Below are 17,347 nucleotides of genomic sequence, written 5' to 3'. Positions count from 1 at the left end.
TAATTACCAGCTGTGCGGAAGGACGGGGCTCACACCTCTTGGTTCAGGCACCACCCGCCCTGCCCTGGGTGACCCTGCTGGAGCCGGACCTTCCCTGCTCTTCCCTCGGGGCTCTGCGGGGTTTCTGGGATGCTCCGCTCCCGTTCCCGACGGTTCCCGGTGTCCTGTCCGGGGTCACTGGGGTTCCCTGTTCCCGGGGGTCTGTCCGGGGTCACTGCGGTTCCCGGTGCCCTGTCCGGAGTCACTGGTGTTCCCCGTTCCCGGGGATCTGTCGGGGGTCACTGGTGTTCCCCGTTCCCGGTGCCCTGTCCGGGGTCACTGGGGTTCCCCGTTCCCGGGGGTCTGTCCGGGGTCACTGCGGTTCCCCGTTCCCGGTGCCCTGTCCGGGGTCACTGGGGTTCCCCGTTCCCCGTTCCCGGTGCCCTGTCCGGGGTCACTGCGGTTCCCCGTTCCCGGTGCCTTTGGGATGCTTCGCTCCCGTTCCCGGGATCCCCGCCCGCCGCCAGGGGGCGCTGCCGCGCGGGGCGGGGCGCGCCGGTCCCGCCGGAACCGGAGCGGGCGGGGCGGGGCGGGGCGCGCGTGCCCGTGCGCGTGCCCGCCGGTCCCCGCGCGTGCCCGCCGCCCCGAGCCCGCCGCTCCGAGCCCCTCCCGCCCCTGTCCGTGCCCCGGTTGCGCGGCTGCGGAGCGGGGCTGGGTGTTCTGCCCCCCTCCCACGTGCCCCGGCCGCCGTGCGCGGGCATTCCCCGCCATGGAGCGGGCGCTGCTGCCCCGCGTGTGCCGGGCCCTGTGGCTGTGCCGAGCCGGGCTCCGGTTCTGCTCCACCCGCGGGCCCTCGGCCCCGAGCGGGGCTGAGGAAGGGGCGCCCCGAGGCCGCGATTCCCCCGCATCCCTCCCGCAGCACCCGGGGGCCGTGCTGGCCTCCGGCCGCGCCCGTGGAGATCCGGGACAGCGGGAGCAGAGCGGGGCCGGGCGGGGGTCGCGGACCGGCCAGGAGCTGCTGCGGGCACAGCAGGACTTGCCCCGGGCCGGGAAGGGGAAGGGGCCGCAGCGAAAGGCGCTGTCCCTGGAGAGGACTAAAGGCTCCGAGATCCTGTTCGGGACCGCGCCGTGCTGGCTGGCGCTGGCCCAGGCGCGGAGGGCCCTGTTCAGGCTGTTCCTCAAGCACAGCAGCGGCTCCGCGCGGCCCGTGAGGGGCGAGTTCGCCCTGCAGGCGGCGGCCCGCGGGGTCCCGGTGCTGCACGTCTCGGGCCGGGAGCTGGACGTGCTGTGCCGGGGCCGGCCCCACCAGGGCGTGTGCCTGGAGGCCTCCCCGCTGCCCTTCAAGAGCCTGCGGGATGCTGAGGAGCCGCAGCTGGGGGATGGACAGAGCGGGAGGCGGCAGCTGCTGTGGCTGGTGCTGGAGCACATCCAGGATCCCATGAACCTGGGCGCCCTGCTGCGCTCCGCGTACTTCCTGGGGGTGGACAGAGTGGTGGCGAGCCACAGGAACAGGTACGGGCCACAGGAACGGGTGCGGGCTCCTCCAGCGCTTCTTGCCTTCCCTGCTGCCTCCCGGAGAGGTTTCCAGGCTGCATCGCTCAGCAGCCGATCTGGAGAGCAGGATTTGGGATGCTGCCGCTCTGCAGGCAGGCTGTGGGATGTGGGGTTCCAGGCTCTCCCTGGACTGTTCTTGTTTTAACCCAGTTTGTGTTTCAGTTGTCCCACCTGTGATCCATTTCCTGGGTTAATTCCTGAGCCCTGCTGTTCTCCACAGGGAAATACATCTGTAAAATGAGCGGGATCTGGAGTGGGGGAGGTTTGCAGAGGCAAGAGAAGGACGTACAGAAACAAAAATTCACCTGCATCTCCTCCTGTATGACGCTTTTCCATTCTTTTCCCCTTGCAGCTGCCCCTTGACTCCCATAGTGAGCAAAGCCAGCGCCGGAGTCATGGAGGTGTTCGATGTGTACGGCACAGATGATCTCCAGGGCTTTTTGAAGGTACAGCGATCCACTTTGGTTTTCTTTCCTTTTTTCAAGGAAACTCAAACACCGCAGGTATTACACAGAGAGCAGGCACAGGAAAAGCCCTGAGTTATTTGCAGTGTGTGTGCTTTGGGACCACCAGTGATGGGCACACGCCCCCAGCCCCATTCCATCGGGTAGGGAGAGAGGTTGGTTATTTTTTCTGGAAGCTGCTGGTAGCAGGATAATCCTGCGGCTCTCGGTACGATGGGCTCGTCTCCCTTCTCCTCGGGATGTGTGGCAGAGCAGCATCCCAGCACCCAGGCACACGATGGCAGCATTGGGCAGCCTTGGGAGCAGCCTCTGGAGCAGGGAATAGAGGAGGAACCAGTGCTGGGGGCTGGCAGTCTTTTTACTCTGTGTCTGTGCAGTGAGGTGAGAGAGAGGGCCCCTTTGCAGGACAAGCTGGGAAAAGAAAGGGAATACACATGGAAGAATGGGATTTAAACTGGCAGTAGGTCTGTGGCAGCTGGAGGTCTGGGTGATGGTGAAATGAAACACAAAACATGCTGATATTTAATTAATATCTGGAAGGATTACTTTGTTACTGTAAAGCTTGAGTTATTAATTAGAAACATAGCAGCAGTTCATTTAATTGGACCTGGGCTCACCTGCCTGGTGTAAATTTGATACAACTTCATGTAAAAAGAGCCAGTTTACAGGGAAATGAAACTGGCAGGAAGCAGCAGCTCTTTTAGTGGTAAAATGGATTTCCAAGACAAATAATTAAGGCTTATTTTGCAGGGGGGGAGGTCTGGTTCTCTGGCTGGGAGTGTTGGGTGCCCTGCATTGTGTGGGAGCTGAATTTGGCATCTGAGTTTGCAAACGTCACTGTGGGGTTCTGATCGCTGAGCTTGCACTTGAGAACTTCCACTGCCTTGCCCTGTGCATTACCTTATGCTGACTTGTTCAACATTCCTGTTTTGTGTGCTTTCCTGGCAAAACAACCTTCCTAGAACTGTTGCATGGGCAAAAAAAAAAAAAAAAAAAAAGCTTTTCAGTTGCTGTTTATTTGCTTACTGAACTGGAATAAATGCCAAGAGGAAAATTACTTTTTTTTTTTTTTAGTTATTTTTTACTCGTTTGTTTGTTTCTTAAATCCATGTTTGTGTGCTGGTAGTGGGAGGACTTTGGTGGTAAAAATTTAAGGGATGCCAAAAAAACCCCAGTCAGCTTAACTGAAAATGTGAAAGAAAAAAAAGTGTTTGCATACATGGCTTATTTGCTTTTTAAGCTTGGAAAGCTGGCAATTCTTCATTTCCTTTCCTTTTCTAGGCTAAAAGTGCAGAAGGCTGGGAAGTGGTGGGAACAGTCAGCAGGCCTGGGAATGTGGAAGATGTTCCTGTCATCAGCTGCTCGGAATTCCGGTGGGATAAACCCATTATTGTAGTAATAGGTATTTCCATTTCCAGAGCTGTGGGCTGGGTGGGGCTGCAGGTGTGAGGGGCACCAGGGGGATGCTTCACTCCAGGGATTGTTCCAGGTCTGAAAAAGAAAAGCTGAGGGGGAATCATGGAATGATCTGGCTGAGAATGAAGCAGAGACTGAGAGGAACATGGGGAGCTGAGGGGGCTCCCAGTAGGAACAGTTTGTGGATGCACAGGGAGTTCAGCAGCTGTGGAGGGTCCGGGTGGCAATTTTGGTGCCAGGGCAGCCACAGTGTGGTGTCTGCATTGTGTTTTGTGTTTTGATCCTGTGCTGGGGCCCCAGCTTTGGATTTCCTGTGCTGGTGAGCCCCAGAGGTGTTTGCTCTTCTTGCACGGAGCTGCTCGGGAGGAGCTGAGCCACATCTCCCCTTAAAAACCAGGAATGTCTGGTCTGGGAAGAACCACGAGGGGCTGGTGCTGGGGATGGTCTGGATGCAAATCTGGGCTTTGTGGCCACCCCTGAGAGCTGTCAGGGCTCACCTGGGAGAAGGCAGGGGGTGCTGGCTGTGGAGCAGGAGCAGAGGAATCTCCTCCCTGTTGGAGCAGTGGCTGCCGCTTCCCTAAGCACCCGAACTGGGCAATTCCTGCAGGAAATTCTGCCCACTTGCTCACCTTCTGTAGGCACAGTTTGGGCTTGTGCAGCCTCCCAGAAGGTGAAGGGAAGGGGAGTAGCAGCTTTGTGGCAGCTGGAGAAAGAAACTCCCCCAGGAATGCAGCTCCAGGCACCTGCGGGTGGCCGTGCCGTGTCCCCCACTCCGTGTCACCTGGCACAGGAGCTGGCCTGAGCTTTTACACTTGGAAGCAGAGTCCTGCTGGCCCTGGGCCAGGGAGGGGCTGTAATCCTGCCCCGTGCTGGGGCTGGCTTGGCTCAGAGGACATTCCTTTAATTAAAATGTTTACCCAACTCCTGGAAACACTGACAAGACAACGCTGCAAATCTGGCATCTCTACAAGATGTGTGGAGCTGTATTCCGAGGGGAGCAGGGAGGCTGCAGCACTGCTGATGGCCCACAAAGAAATGCATCCCACAAACGGCGACAGCACCTGCAGAAAGGCAGGAGCTGGAGCTGGCAGCGGTGTCGTTACCTTGAGTTATGAGAGATTTCTCCAGGAAAAAGTCCAAATATCCTTTTGTCAGGGGAGATTGGAGGCTGATTGGTAGATGCATGAGGAGAGCTCCTGGACCTTGCAGCAGTAATGATTTCAACTCTCTGCTGAGCACTAACTCTTGGCTGAAAAGAAAATTGAACATTACAGTCGTCTGATGCTGGGCTTGTTGGGAGAAACGTCCTGGATCTGAATATGGAGCATTCCTGCAGCTGCAGGGAGCAGCAGAGATAATTCAGCCTGGGATTGAGCTCCCTGGCACCACACAGATTGTCTTGTAAGTTAAGCATTTGCAGCCTCCAGTTCCCCCTCCTGGCATCCTCGCTGGCTTGGCAGAGAGTGATTTGGACAGTCCAGCTTAATGTTGTCTGCACTGGAGTCATTGCTGGAGGCGACAGACAGCCTCAGACTGGGAGCCTGCTGCACAGGAACAGATTGGGAGCACTTAGATGGCTGAGTAAGAAGAGTTTCTGGGTAATTTGTTCTTCTTAGACCTTCAGTCTTTAGCTCGGGGTTTAAGGCTCTTCACAGAGCTGGTGGTTTTATGGAGATGCTCGTTTTGCATATTTTCCTGCTGCTGGATTTGAACTTCCTGCACTGGAAACTGCAATTGTGAGGGGTGTTAATTGTAAATGGGGCAGGAAATGTGTTTTATCATTTCACCGAGCTCTGGTCTTTGAGCTCTGTCAGTGAGGGACAAAGCTGAGAGGTGGAAGTTAAAGATCTGAAGTGGGAAGTGTTTTGTTCAGTATAAAGCAGGATTTAATCTGATTCAGTCAATACTCCCTCCCTCGTGTCACACCGTGCAAGTCTTTTTGCCCTGAATTTATGGCTCCTAATTATTTTAAGCAGCCAGGGCCATAAAAAGCTTTGTAAAAGCTGGAGGCAAAATCCGTGCCTTTATTGGGAATTGTAAGACCCTTATCAGGAGATAAGGATTTCTCCAGGAGCTGTTGCTGCTGTCCCACTTGGAGAGTCCCGTGGGAGTGTGGTTTGAGAGGCTCAGGAGGCAAATATGACTGTAAGGTGTGAAACTTTTCCAGGATACTATTTCTGGGATTTTTAAGCATCCCTGGAGTAGTGATGAGGAGACAGGCAGGGCCATGGGAGGCCTGGCTTCAATTCCTGGTGTCACCTTGTGACCTTGGATAACTCTCCCAGGCCTTGTGTGCACTGCTGGCTTACAGCAGGGGGAAAAGATTGGTTAGGATGGGGTTTGGGATTTCTGAAGGCTCTTTGACCTCAACCAAAGACCTTTTGCTATGACTGGTTTCATCTGGGAAGGTGGTGCAGGATGCATTACCCAAAGCATCCTCTTCCTTACCCAAAGTGCCTCTGAGATCAGCCCAGTAAAACATGAGGCTGGGCCTCAGCTTCCAGCCTAAAACTGGGAATAATGGTCTTCCCACCCCTGTGTGGTCCGAGGGGTCAGTGTGCCCTGGCAGTGCCATCCCAGGACCGGTGTGGGGCTCAGCCAGGTCAGGGCACGGCTGTTGGAGGGGAGCTTTGGCTGCCACGTGCTGAGCCTGTTTCCAGAGGTGTTTGGGATGAGCTGGCCATCCTTGCAGCCCTGGAGCTCCTGTGCTGCTCTCAGTAACCCACGTGGAAGGGTTCTTTGGGGAGGCAGGCGGCCTGGGAGGTCCCTGGCCCTCTGCATTTTCACCTGTCTGCGCACAGGATTGTTTAAAGGCTCTCCCTTTCCATTTCCCTTTGTGACAGCGTGAGTCAAACAACTACTAATGACCTGGGATAGATTTCAACTCTGTTTCACCAGTGTATCAGCCCAAACATATCAGGGCTGCTGGATGGTTTAACAACTAATCAATTGAAGCCTCTGGTTAAACTGTCTGCATGCACAAGTTGCACCCAGCCCGTGGTGGGGGGGGGGGGTGTGTGCTGGGAAGGCTGGAGCTGTCACTGGCAATAGGATGTGGGATTTGCTGGACCAGAGCTGGCCTCTGGCCCCTTGCCTGCCTTGTCCTGTGGCCGCAGGGAGCTCTCTGCTGGCACAGTGGCTGCTCCCACAGGAGATTCTCCGTGCTTTGTGCAGCTGTGTTGCACAGATATTCCTCAAAAACACTTCAGATGCTGGAGAACAGATCCAGGGAGGCTGGGAAGGGAAGGGAGGAAGGTGTCTGGCTCCCCTCTGGTGGCTCAGTTGTTGTGTGGGAGGTGGTGAGGTGGCTGAGCTTAGGGAGAGTGTCAGAGAGACAGAGCATGAGCAAGAACTGCACTGAGGAGGGGGAAAGGCCGTGGCAGTGCTGTGAGTGACCTGAGCAGTGTCTTTGTCCTGCAGGCAGTGAAGGGGAGGGCCTTTCCCTGGAGACCCAGCTGCAGTGCCAGCAGATGCTGGCCATCCCCCCCGGCAGGGCGCTGCACCCCAGCATCGACTCCCTCAACGTCTCTGTGGCTGCAGGTGAGAGCAGTTCTGGGCACCAAGGCACCAAACCTCCAACTTCTGCATTTATAAATCAGGCATCCAGGCCACTGAACGATTTTCTTGTGGTTTAAAAAAAAAAAAAAAATCACGTAATATTGATTTATTTTTACTTTCCTACAGGTATCCTCCTGCACTCCATCTGCAGCCAGAAGCGGAGGCACGGAGACTGAAATCCTCTTTATTTGGTGGATGAAGCTGCTTGGTGTGGATATGGAAATGCTCTTCCCAGAGTCTCCACCATCACTGTGAGTGCCAGGGAGAGCCCCAGACCTGAGCTGCATTTTAGCTGCTGCAAGAGCCGCCAGATCCCTGACTTAGCACCAAAGGCAGACACCTGATGTCGTAGGTAACTCCTGGGAGGAGCAGCTGTGGGAAGGCAGCCAGGTCTGGGAGCAGCCAGTTTTGGCAGGAGAACACCCAGGGATGGCTGCCAGCTCTGTGCGGTGCACAGGGGACTTTGTGCATCACTTGAACCGTGGGGACAATTTGGGCTGTGGGTGAAAGTGCCACTGAGAGCAGCCCTGAACCCTTCCCCTGTGCTTGGGAACCACTGCAGCTGGTTTTTCTGTGTTTGGTTGTAAACCAGGTGTGCAGCCCTGCCAAGGAGTGGGGGGGAAATGCAGCCCGTGGAAATAAAGCTTTTGTAAAGATTGGCTGTAGACTCAAATCAATCCATTTTGTGTCATATAAATCCAGAGTGGGATTAGTCCTTCAGGTGGGAAAAGGGATCCAGAGCTCGTTTCCTTCTGGGAAAGTTTCCTTTCCAAGCTGGGCTGATCCTGCTGGAGGCTGAGCTGCCCCAGCACCACTGTCCTGCTGATGGCATTGGGGTGGCTTCATTTGCAACTATCCTGGTTGAAAAACCAGGCTGGCTAAATTACTGAGAGCCAAAAGAATGTTATCACTTAGCACCTTAATTATTTTATTTAGCTACCGTGGCCCTTTGCATAGGATTCCTCATTAACACTTAATTTACAGTGCCCTTTAGGGATAATTTCAAACAATTCCGCTCAGTCTGCCCCCTCCCCCCTTCCAAATGAATAAGTAAATCACTCTGAGTGACTAATTAGGACTTTCCTTTGAGCTAAATGAAGTCTGTAAACCTTGGTCTGTGGGTGTGGGGTGCTCCTTGTGTGTCCTGGGAGGGTCTGGCTGGGGTGGACACTGGGGACACTCCAGCTGCCTGGAATGGGGATCAGGGCGTGAAAGGCGTCCAGGGCTCCCTTCTGTGGCTGTGATGGAGAGGAGGGTGCCTGGGGTGGGGACTCATCCCCTGAGCTGTGTCCTGAGGAAAAGGACAAATCCCAAATCCCTCTGAAATGACGCCGTCGTGCCAACAGGGCTGTGTTACCCAAATCCACAGGGAGCTGGAGAACCCTGAGCTGGTGCCTTGTGGGGTGAGAGCTGGTGCATTTGGGGGCTGAATTTGCCCTTTTTACCTTTCTAAAGCTGAAAGGAAACAGCTGCAGGCCCGGAGGCCTCTGCCAGCCCCGGGGAGCTGCTCAGCAGCTGAGGGTGCCCCAGCAGAGGGTGCCCGTGGCTCAGATTTGCTCATTTTCCAGAGGAAAGATTCCAAGATTCAGCACTTGGCTAACTGAATCCTTCCTCTGGAGCAGCAGGGATCAGGGTAAAGCCATTTCTTCATTCTTGACCTCCAGGTAAGTCTATTTATTTCCCATCTCATAGGAACTGCTGTTTCTCCCTTTTTATTTCCTTTTTTTTTAAGTTTGTTCCAGCAGTGGGGAGGCACTTCCTGGCTTTGCGTGGCTGGGAAAGCCGGGCTCTGCCCGGCTGTGCTTGGCCATCTGCTCAGCCCCTCTAACGAGGAGGCAGCTGAGGAACCCTGCAGCAGCTCCTTTTCTTCTGGAAGGCTCCCAAAAAGCTTTGGAACCTCCGTATCCGCAGCGGCTCCGCCGCAGTGACAGGAGAAGCTCCTGCTTGGCCGTCACTCCAGCAGCCAGCACCACTCCCCTGAGAATTCCCCAGTCCTGTATCCATGGAGCTTGATTTGGCACTGGAGCATCAGACAAGGCTTTTTGGGAATTGCCTGAGCTTGAATTTTAGGATTTGAGTCACAACTTGGGCTGCAGCTCGGACTTTGCTGCTTGAGAGGGCAGTGAATCCCACTCTGGATGGCTCTGCTGTTCCCACTGATCCTATTTCCCTCTGTGGTAAGTTTTAACCCCACTTTCTTCCACTGGGATCCACCTCCAGTGACTTTTGGATGAAGCTGATGCTTTGTCCTCCTGCCCCAGCTTCATCCTGACACCTGTGAGGGTCTCTCACCTTTGGAGCTGGAGCTTTGTGCTGTGCCTTTTGCCCCTGATCTAATAAATGCAATCCATTAATTGGATCATTGCCTGCTTCTCCAGTTAATTTCCTGGATATTTTTAAATGTTAAAATGTAGTTTTTATAGTCTTTCATTATTTTTAGCCTTAAGCTTGACTATAATCGTCCCTGTAATATAACTGTAAAAAACCCCAGCTTTGTATCATAAAGGGGGACATTAATTGTCATTTTTTGTGTACATCAGCAAGATCAAAACACGTTTCCTGATTACTTCTGTTTGTACATAGAGTCTCTTTGATATTCAGATATGAATAAAGTGTGCGTGTGTAATTTGAAAGTCAGTTCTTCCCTCCCTGCTGCTTGTCATGGATTCCTTTCAGAGGCTTATTTACCAAATTGATTCTAAAATTTACTAATTGCCCTTCCAGAATGATTTCTCAATAATCAAAGTGTCTCTAAGCACAATGGCAAAATATTTGTCCTCCTTGATTCAGAAGATGAGTTCGGCGCTGGCGCTGCTTTATCTCCAGCCAGGGGAAACACAAATCTTCCCATCTCCCAAAATCCACCTCGGGGAGCTCTGGCTGGGAGAGCAGCTCAGCTCCTGCCCTGCATTTCCCTTTTGTGCTCAGAGTGTCACCACGACTGGAAAATCCCATTCTACCCCGTGCAATGACTGAAAAACTCCCATTCCATCCAATTCATTGCTGGCTCCCAGGGGTATTTTGGAGGCTGGAATGGCTCTGGGACAGGGGCCACCTTTCCCTCTCCAAAGCCCCGGCTGGTGGCAGGGGAAGGGAGCAGCCTGGGTGCTGCTGGAGCTGGGATTGCTGCCCACGGGGCGCCTCCGGAATCCGCAGCCCCGATCCCGGTTTGTAAATGTAATCAACCTTGAGGTCTTGTTGCTTCCACAGGTGCAATTAACATCACCATCTGCTAATCCGTGATTAACGATGTTTACAAATATGCTACAACACGGTAAAATGTGCTGGCACTCCTTCGGTTTTTTTCCCTTTATTTTTTTCCTCTCCCTGCTCCAGCACAGGAGCCGTGCACGGGAGGAATCTCCCCATGGAATGCTCCCCCTACCTCACCATTAATTCCCAGACATTTTACATTTTCCTTATTTAAAAGTGCTGTTAAAACTCCAAACCAGCTGCAGGAATGACGAGTTCAAATCAGAAGGTCAGTGCTGCTAAATGGGATTTAATTGCACGGGGGTTGAGGTACAAACTGATGAATCTGAATAATAAAACTTTGTGGGGAGCAACATATGGTGCAGTTTAAAGGAAATTTTTATCGATCATCCCACAACCGATGTGTTAATGGGATGGCAGCCTTTGCTTTGGGTTTGATATCGACGTGGAGTTTTAATAATGTCACACAGGAATATTGTGGAGGGGGTTTATAATTTAAAATAAAATTTAAAAAAGTGTTTTCTATTAACTGCCTTTTTCTTTTCCAGGAGAGAGGAATACATTACAAGGCTGCCGTGTGTCCTCCAGATCTAGGTTACATGTAATTGCTCAGTAATTGGTAGAACCATGTAAAAGCCATGGTATTTGCCAGTAAACCTTCCTAAGTTACCATGAAATTGAAGTGTGCTGTTTATTCTCTACTAAACTGGCTGCCCAAATGCTGTGTGGGATCTCTTTGGTCAGTGCACAGGAGTTCCTGCAGGAAGGAGGATCCTTTAACCTTCCTGGGTTTCGGTCTCAGGATTATCCACAGAATCCTGGAATGGTTTGGTGGGAAGGGGCCTTAAAGATCCTCCCATTTCACCCTCTGCCATGGACACCTCCCACTATCCCAGGCTGCTCCAACCTGGCCTTGAGCACTTCCAGGGGTGGGACGGCCACAGCTTCTCTGGGCACCCTGTGCCAGGGCCTCCCCACCCTCACAGGGAAGGATTTCTTCCTGATATCCCATCTAAATGACAGCTTTTAATAATCTAATATATTAGAAATAATAATAATCCTCAAATTATTACAGATGTTTCAAGGCCCAACTCAACATGATGGAGGCTTGAGGTTCTCATGTTTTCAGTGGGCAGGGAACAATAATTACACTAATGATGCTTTTTGGAGCCTTTGGAGATTAAATATTTCTCAGTGCACTGGGGATACCTCTGTGGGTCACCTGCATTTTACCTTCTGGTTAAGCAGGACATCCAAAACTGTTCCCAGCCTGGCATTTTCCATGATTTAACCACGACTCTGGTCTGGAGAGCTCCAGCCCTGGGGCCTCACTCGGAGGAGCCTCCTCAGGGATTTTTCCCTCTGAGGAGGGACTGGGAACGGTGTGGGTGTGTCGGTGATGGCTCCTTAGCACTGCTTTGAGCAGGGCAGCAGTGATTGCCTCGCCCATGGTCAGGAGTTTTATACTTTAAAACTGTTGGGAATTGATGCAAAGTGAAACCTGCCAATGGTTTTAGCTGTCCAGGTTTAGGAGCTGCCAGCTCAGCAGTGATGTGACCATCCCATCCTGCACATCCCTGGATCCACCCCCGACTCCACCACGCCGGGGGCACACTTATGTCAAGATATGGGATGGTGTCACATGTTAAATATGCCTGGCAGGGAGTCACAGCAGGGAGAGTCCCCCCTTTTCCACGGGGATCATTCCTGGCACACCAGCTCCATCCCAGGGCAGCACTTTGGGGGCAATCGGGCAGTTTTCATCCCTGGTCCAAGCTCTGGCACAGCCCCATCCCTGTCTGCTGAGGATGGAGCAAGTCAGGGCCCCAAACCCACCTTGGGGTGAGCACCTGACTCCCCAGGGAGGTCGAGAAGTGGGGAATAGTTAAAGAAAAGGGGGGTGCAGGAGTGGCTGGCGTTCCCTGGCAGAATAAAGAGGTGTTGGTGCCTCAAGGCTTTGCCAGCCCTCATTAGCACCTCCCAGCCAAGCACAGCTCATTCCAACTGCATCCCAGGCCTTCTGCTGGAGATTGCATCTGTGCCTAATATGCATTTTTATATAAACAAGGGTACTAAATGGCCTTTCACTTCCCTCTGTAATGTCTTTTTTAATGCAAGGTCCTGAATTAAGAACATATATATATGACTCGAAGAATTTTCTAAGTGATATTGAAAACCTATTGTAGAGTAGGATTTCTCCTTGCAAAATTATTTTAATGAGGTTCCAGTTTATTTTCTGGCTATATTTTACTTATTTAATCCTCCAGAGGGGCTTTTCAGAGGCAGCATCTCATTTTCAATGCAACTATTCTTAACATTAGGGAAAACTACCTTTCTGAAATGCATGAAGGGGAAAAAAAACCCCGAACCAGAGGAAGATGTACGAGATAAGAATAAACTTGAAAAGCTTTGAGGTGGTTTATGGCTTCTCTGGAAAGAATAACAGTTCATGTATTTTTGTTATGGTGTGGTTTAATGATGCTTGCAGAAAAAAGATAAGGTAGAAATGGAAATACAAAATTAAACCAGCAAAGTGAATGTGATTATTTTAGTTACCAGTATTACCTGGGGAAAACGCTCTGGGGCTTTTTTATCTAGGCTAAATATTTGCTTTTCTAAGAGGAAAGGGCCCTCTGCATCTCCTGGCACGAGGGTGGGAAGGGGAATTTTCCTGTGGTCCAGAGGGAGGATGAGGCTGGATGGAGCCCTGGTTGTGCCAGTGCAGGTGGCCTGGGGATGGGATTGGCACAGGGCTGTGCCAGTGATGAGGATGAGGAGGAGATGACCCCAAAAGGGCCTCCCCAGCCTCACCCTGGGCCTGTGTCACTGCGTGTGCCCCGAGCACGGTGGGGAATAGGGGAGGCACAGTGGGATGTGTGCACCTGTGGGTGCACCGTGGGCCTGAGCTGAGGATCCTGGATCCTTCCCTGGGATCCAGGCATGGCTGATTCCCTGGAAGGCATGGTCCCATCCCATCCCATCCCATCCCATCGCATCCCATCCCATCCCACCCCATCCCATCCCATCCCATCCCTCTCTCTGCACCCGTGCCCATCCCTGGCTGAGGGTGCACACCTGGAACCTCTCCAGCAAAACCCTCAAAGGCTGTAACACCTCCCACTCCAAGGGTTCTTGGCTTCCCTGGGTGTCTCCACAGGTTCCCAGTCTGGGATGGTGCAGTTTGATGATGAGGGCACTACAGGATCAGCCAAATTTGAGTCACCTCTGGCTCCTGAGCATCCCCCTCCAGCCCCTGGGTCACGAGAGGTAAACCTGAACTGAGCCTGATGTGTGGCCTTGAGCCTCCCTCGTAGTTAATTTTTCAATTTCTTCCATGGATCCAGAAGAGCAAAAAGTTTGTTTATAATTAAAATACTTGGAGATCTATACTTTAATTCAAATAGCTGAAAAGAAGCAGTTTCTATGTAGGTTTCTTCACTATCAGAATCTAAACCAGATTATTATGTAAATTTTCTCGATCCTAAATTCATTACAATATTCAATTTCAGGAAATGCTCTTGACCATCTGCTGCTGCTCCAAGAAATGAGTCTTGGAGGATGTTTACTACCAGAAATACTGTAGGTATTTAGGGTAGATGGGAGGTTAAGGGCAATGTTCTGATTTCTGAGCCTGGTTATATAAACCTGGAGTGCTGAGGCCTCGAGCTGGGTTGGGAAGTGCATCAACAACAGCAGCAGCTTCTGCTCTGGCCCTGTCCTGGTGTCACCCCCTCCCCAGCCATCGGTGAGCAGAGGGTTCCTCCTCTAGCTCATGGGTGGGGAGGCAGTTGGGATTAATTCCTGATCTCTGTTTGAGATCCCTGGGATGAAAAGTATCTGGAAAGCAGAATTTGGTGTTTGCTGTAACCTCCAAACGTGCCCAGAGAAGCCTGGTGCTGGCCCAGCTTTCGCTCTGGTGATGAGGGTGAGGGAGGTGAAGTGCCAGGTGCGGGGCTGGGAGCCCAGCGGTGCTCTCTGAGCTTTAATCCGGCTTTTCCCGTGTGTTTCACCGGCAGAGCTCGGGTGTCACCAGCGGTGCCAGGTGCCGCAGAGGGAGCTCCGAGCAGTGGCAGTGACAGGGGCTGTGCCCCGGGGCCAGCTCTGCCTCTCGCTGCCGCTCCCCAGCCCCCGCAGCGCTGCTGCCCCCGGAGCCTTTGGGGCTGGCTCTGGGAGGAGGAGGAGGAGGAGGAGGAACGTGCTCCGTGTGCTTCCCTTCCCTTCCAGCCTCGCTCAACAAGTGCAGCACCCGCGGCTGCCGATCGATGGGGCCGGGGCCGCTCCTGCCCTTCCCGGCCCCCGGGACTGACGGACTGAGCGGGGCTGGGCTGGGAAGCGACGGCTGCTGGCAGGAACGGGGAGGGGAACGGGAGAGGAACGGGAGGGGAACGGGAGAGGGACGGGAGGGGAACGGGAGAGGGACGGGAGGGGAACGGGAGAGGAACGGGAGGGGAACGGGGAGGGGAACGGGAGGGGAACAGGAGGGGGACGGGAGGGGAACGGGAGAGGAACGGGAGGGGAACGGGAGGGGAACGGGAGGGAAACGGGGGGGGGACGGGAGAGGAACGGGAGGGGGACGGGGGAGGAACGGGAGGGAAACGGGAGAGGAACGGGAGGGGGACGGGAGAGGAAGGGGAGGGGAACGGGGAGAGGAACGGGAGGGAAACGGGGGGGGGGACGGGAGAGGAACGGGAGGGGGACGGGGGAGGAACGGGAGAGGAACGGGAGGGGAACGGGGAGGGGAACGGGAGGGGAACGGGAGAGGAACGGGAGGGGAACGGGGAGGGGAACGGGAGAGGAACGGGAGAGGGACGGGAGGGGGACGGGAGAGGAACGGGAGAGGAACGGGAGGGGAACGGGAGGTAAACGGGAGGGGAACGGGGGAGGAACGGGAGGGGAACGGGGGAGGAACGGGAGAGGAACGGGAGGGGAACGGGAGAGGAACGGGAGGGGAACGGGGAGGGGAACGGGAGAGGGACGGGAGAAGAACGGGAGGGGGACGGGAGAGGAACGGGAGAGGAACGGGAGGGGAACGGGAGAGGAACGGGAGAGGAACGGGAGAGGGACGGGAGGGGGACGGGAGACGAACGGGAGGGGGACGGGAGGGGAACGGGAGGGGGACGGGAGAGGAACGGGAGGGGAACGGGAGGGGAACGGGAGGGGGACGGGAGAGGAAGGGGAGGGGAACGGGGAGGGGAACGGGAGAGGAACGAGAGAGGGACGGGAGGGGGACGGGAGAGGAATGGGAGAGGAACGGGAGGGGAACGGGAGGTAAACGGGGGGGGGACGGGAGAGGAACGGGAGGGGGACGGGGGAGGAACGGGAGAGGAACGGGAGGGGAACGGGAGAGGAACGGGAGGGGAACGGGAGGGGAACGGGAGGGGAACGGGGAGGGGAACGGGAGAGGAACGAGAGAGGGACGGGAGGGGGACGGGAGAGGAATGGGAGAGGAACGGGAGGGGAACGGGAGGTAAACGGGAGGGGAACGGGGGAGGAACGGGAGGAGAACGGGGGAGGAACGGGAGAGGAACGGGAGGGGAACGGGAGAGGAACGGGAGGGGGACGGGAGAGGAACGGGAGAGGAACGGGAGGGGAACGGGAGAGGAACGGGAGAGGAACGGGAGAGGGACGGGAGGGGGACGGGAGGGGGACGGGAGACGAAGGGAGGGGGACGGGAGGGGAACGGGAGGGGGACGGGAGAGGAACGGGAGGGGAACGGGAGGGGAACGGGGGAGGGACGGGAGGGGAACGGGAGAGGAACGGGAGGGGAACGGGAGGGGAACGGGGGAGGGACGGGAGGGGAACGGGAGGGGAACGGGAGAGGAACGGGAGGGGAACGGGAGGGAAACGGGAGGGGGACGGGAGAGGAACGGGAGGGGGACGGGAGGGGGACGGGAGAGGAACGGGAGGGGGACGGGAGGGGAACGGGAGAGGGACGGGAGGGGAACGGGAGGGGGACGGGAGGGGAACGCGGCGGGAGCGTCCCCCGAGCATCTCCCGGCGGGGGCGGTGGGCACGGGGCGGCTCGGGGAATGTTTAATACTGAATTCTGGGCAGATTTGGAAAGATGAGCTGTTATCCTGGTGGAATAGACTTGGGAAGAGCGCTGGTGTCTGTCTGGGGGCAGGGGTGCTGTGGGGTCTGGCAGTTTCTGGAGGAGCATCTGCCAAGGGCTCCTGGCACCACTCTGAGTGCAGCCAGGGGAGTAAGCTCGGAGCAGGGCATGGAGTAAGCTCGGAGCAGGGCCTGAGGTCGGTTTTAGCAACCCTGGTTTCACCACAAGGCTTGTCTGTACCCTCAGCAGCACGCAGGAAGGGGGAATATTGGTGTGGATGGATGGGACAGGGACGTTCAGCAGTGCTTGGATCAATATTGGGATGTGGAATATGATAGAGAGGGGCTTTTCTTCCTGTTCTTCATCCATGGACAAACTGAAACTGGCATTTGCTGATCTGGAGCTGTCCCAGGCTCCAGCAGTCAAACCCCAGCCACCAATCTCCTTATTTCCCCTCCTTCAGGGAAATTTTAACTCTTGTCCTCTGCTGCTGAGTAGATCCCTAAGCCGGTAATAACGTGAGACAGAGGGAAATGAACGGCCCATCTGCCCCTTCCCCAGCTGAAAACCACTGAAAAATTCCAGGAAAGCATTAAAAAGGTATAAATTTGCTCCTGCTGATGACGGGTTTGGGTTTAACTGGGTGCAAGGGAAGGTGTTGGCACTTTGTGCCCTCTCCAAGCCCCCAGCAGCTCCTGTGCCCGTGGGTTTGGCTTCGGGGACAGGGACCCCGTGGTCCACTTGCCCACATCCGTGGGATTGCCCAGCATGGAATCCCTGCTGCCAACAGGGCTCTTTCCCTCTGGAATGTCCCGATCCCCGGGGCTGAGGGGATGGGGAGGGTGGGGACGCCGTGGTGGCACCGTGGGGGTGCTGTGCTGGGGTGTAACTCGGGGGGGACACACGGGGACAGGGGCCACGGTGGCCTTTGTCTGCCTGTGCCAAACAGATGTGAACAAACCCGAGTTCGATTTGCGAGACCGCCTGGGGAATATCGCTAACTAATTATAGAAAACAGAAGATGCGCTCCCCTCCTCTTGCATTTTTTGATAAACATTGTCTCCTCTCAACAGCTGAGTATTTAATTAGTGTTGATTGTTGTTCCCGTGTT

The 17,347-nt window shown here is 54.9% G+C and overlaps 1 protein-coding gene across 1 annotated transcript; it reads left to right on the top strand.

The window, feature by feature from the left end:
• The first annotated feature begins 612 nt into the window (after window positions 1–612).
• MRM1 (mitochondrial rRNA methyltransferase 1) lies at window positions 613–7,630 on the top strand. The gene is made up of 5 exons (XM_048324830.1): window positions 613–1,491; window positions 1,886–1,979; window positions 3,279–3,399; window positions 6,834–6,953; window positions 7,098–7,630. Exons 1-5 carry the CDS (start codon window positions 749–751, stop codon window positions 7,145–7,147), a joined length of 1,128 nt encoding a protein of 375 aa, XP_048180787.1. The 5' UTR covers window positions 613–748; the 3' UTR covers window positions 7,148–7,630.
• Window positions 7,631–17,347: the final 9,717 nt, after the last annotated feature.

This window comes from Corvus hawaiiensis, chromosome 20 (genome assembly GCF_020740725.1).
Source record: "Corvus hawaiiensis isolate bCorHaw1 chromosome 20, bCorHaw1.pri.cur, whole genome shotgun sequence".
Lineage (NCBI taxonomy): Eukaryota > Metazoa > Chordata > Aves > Passeriformes > Corvidae > Corvus > Corvus hawaiiensis.
This window is presented reverse-complemented; position numbering and strand designations above follow the sequence as displayed.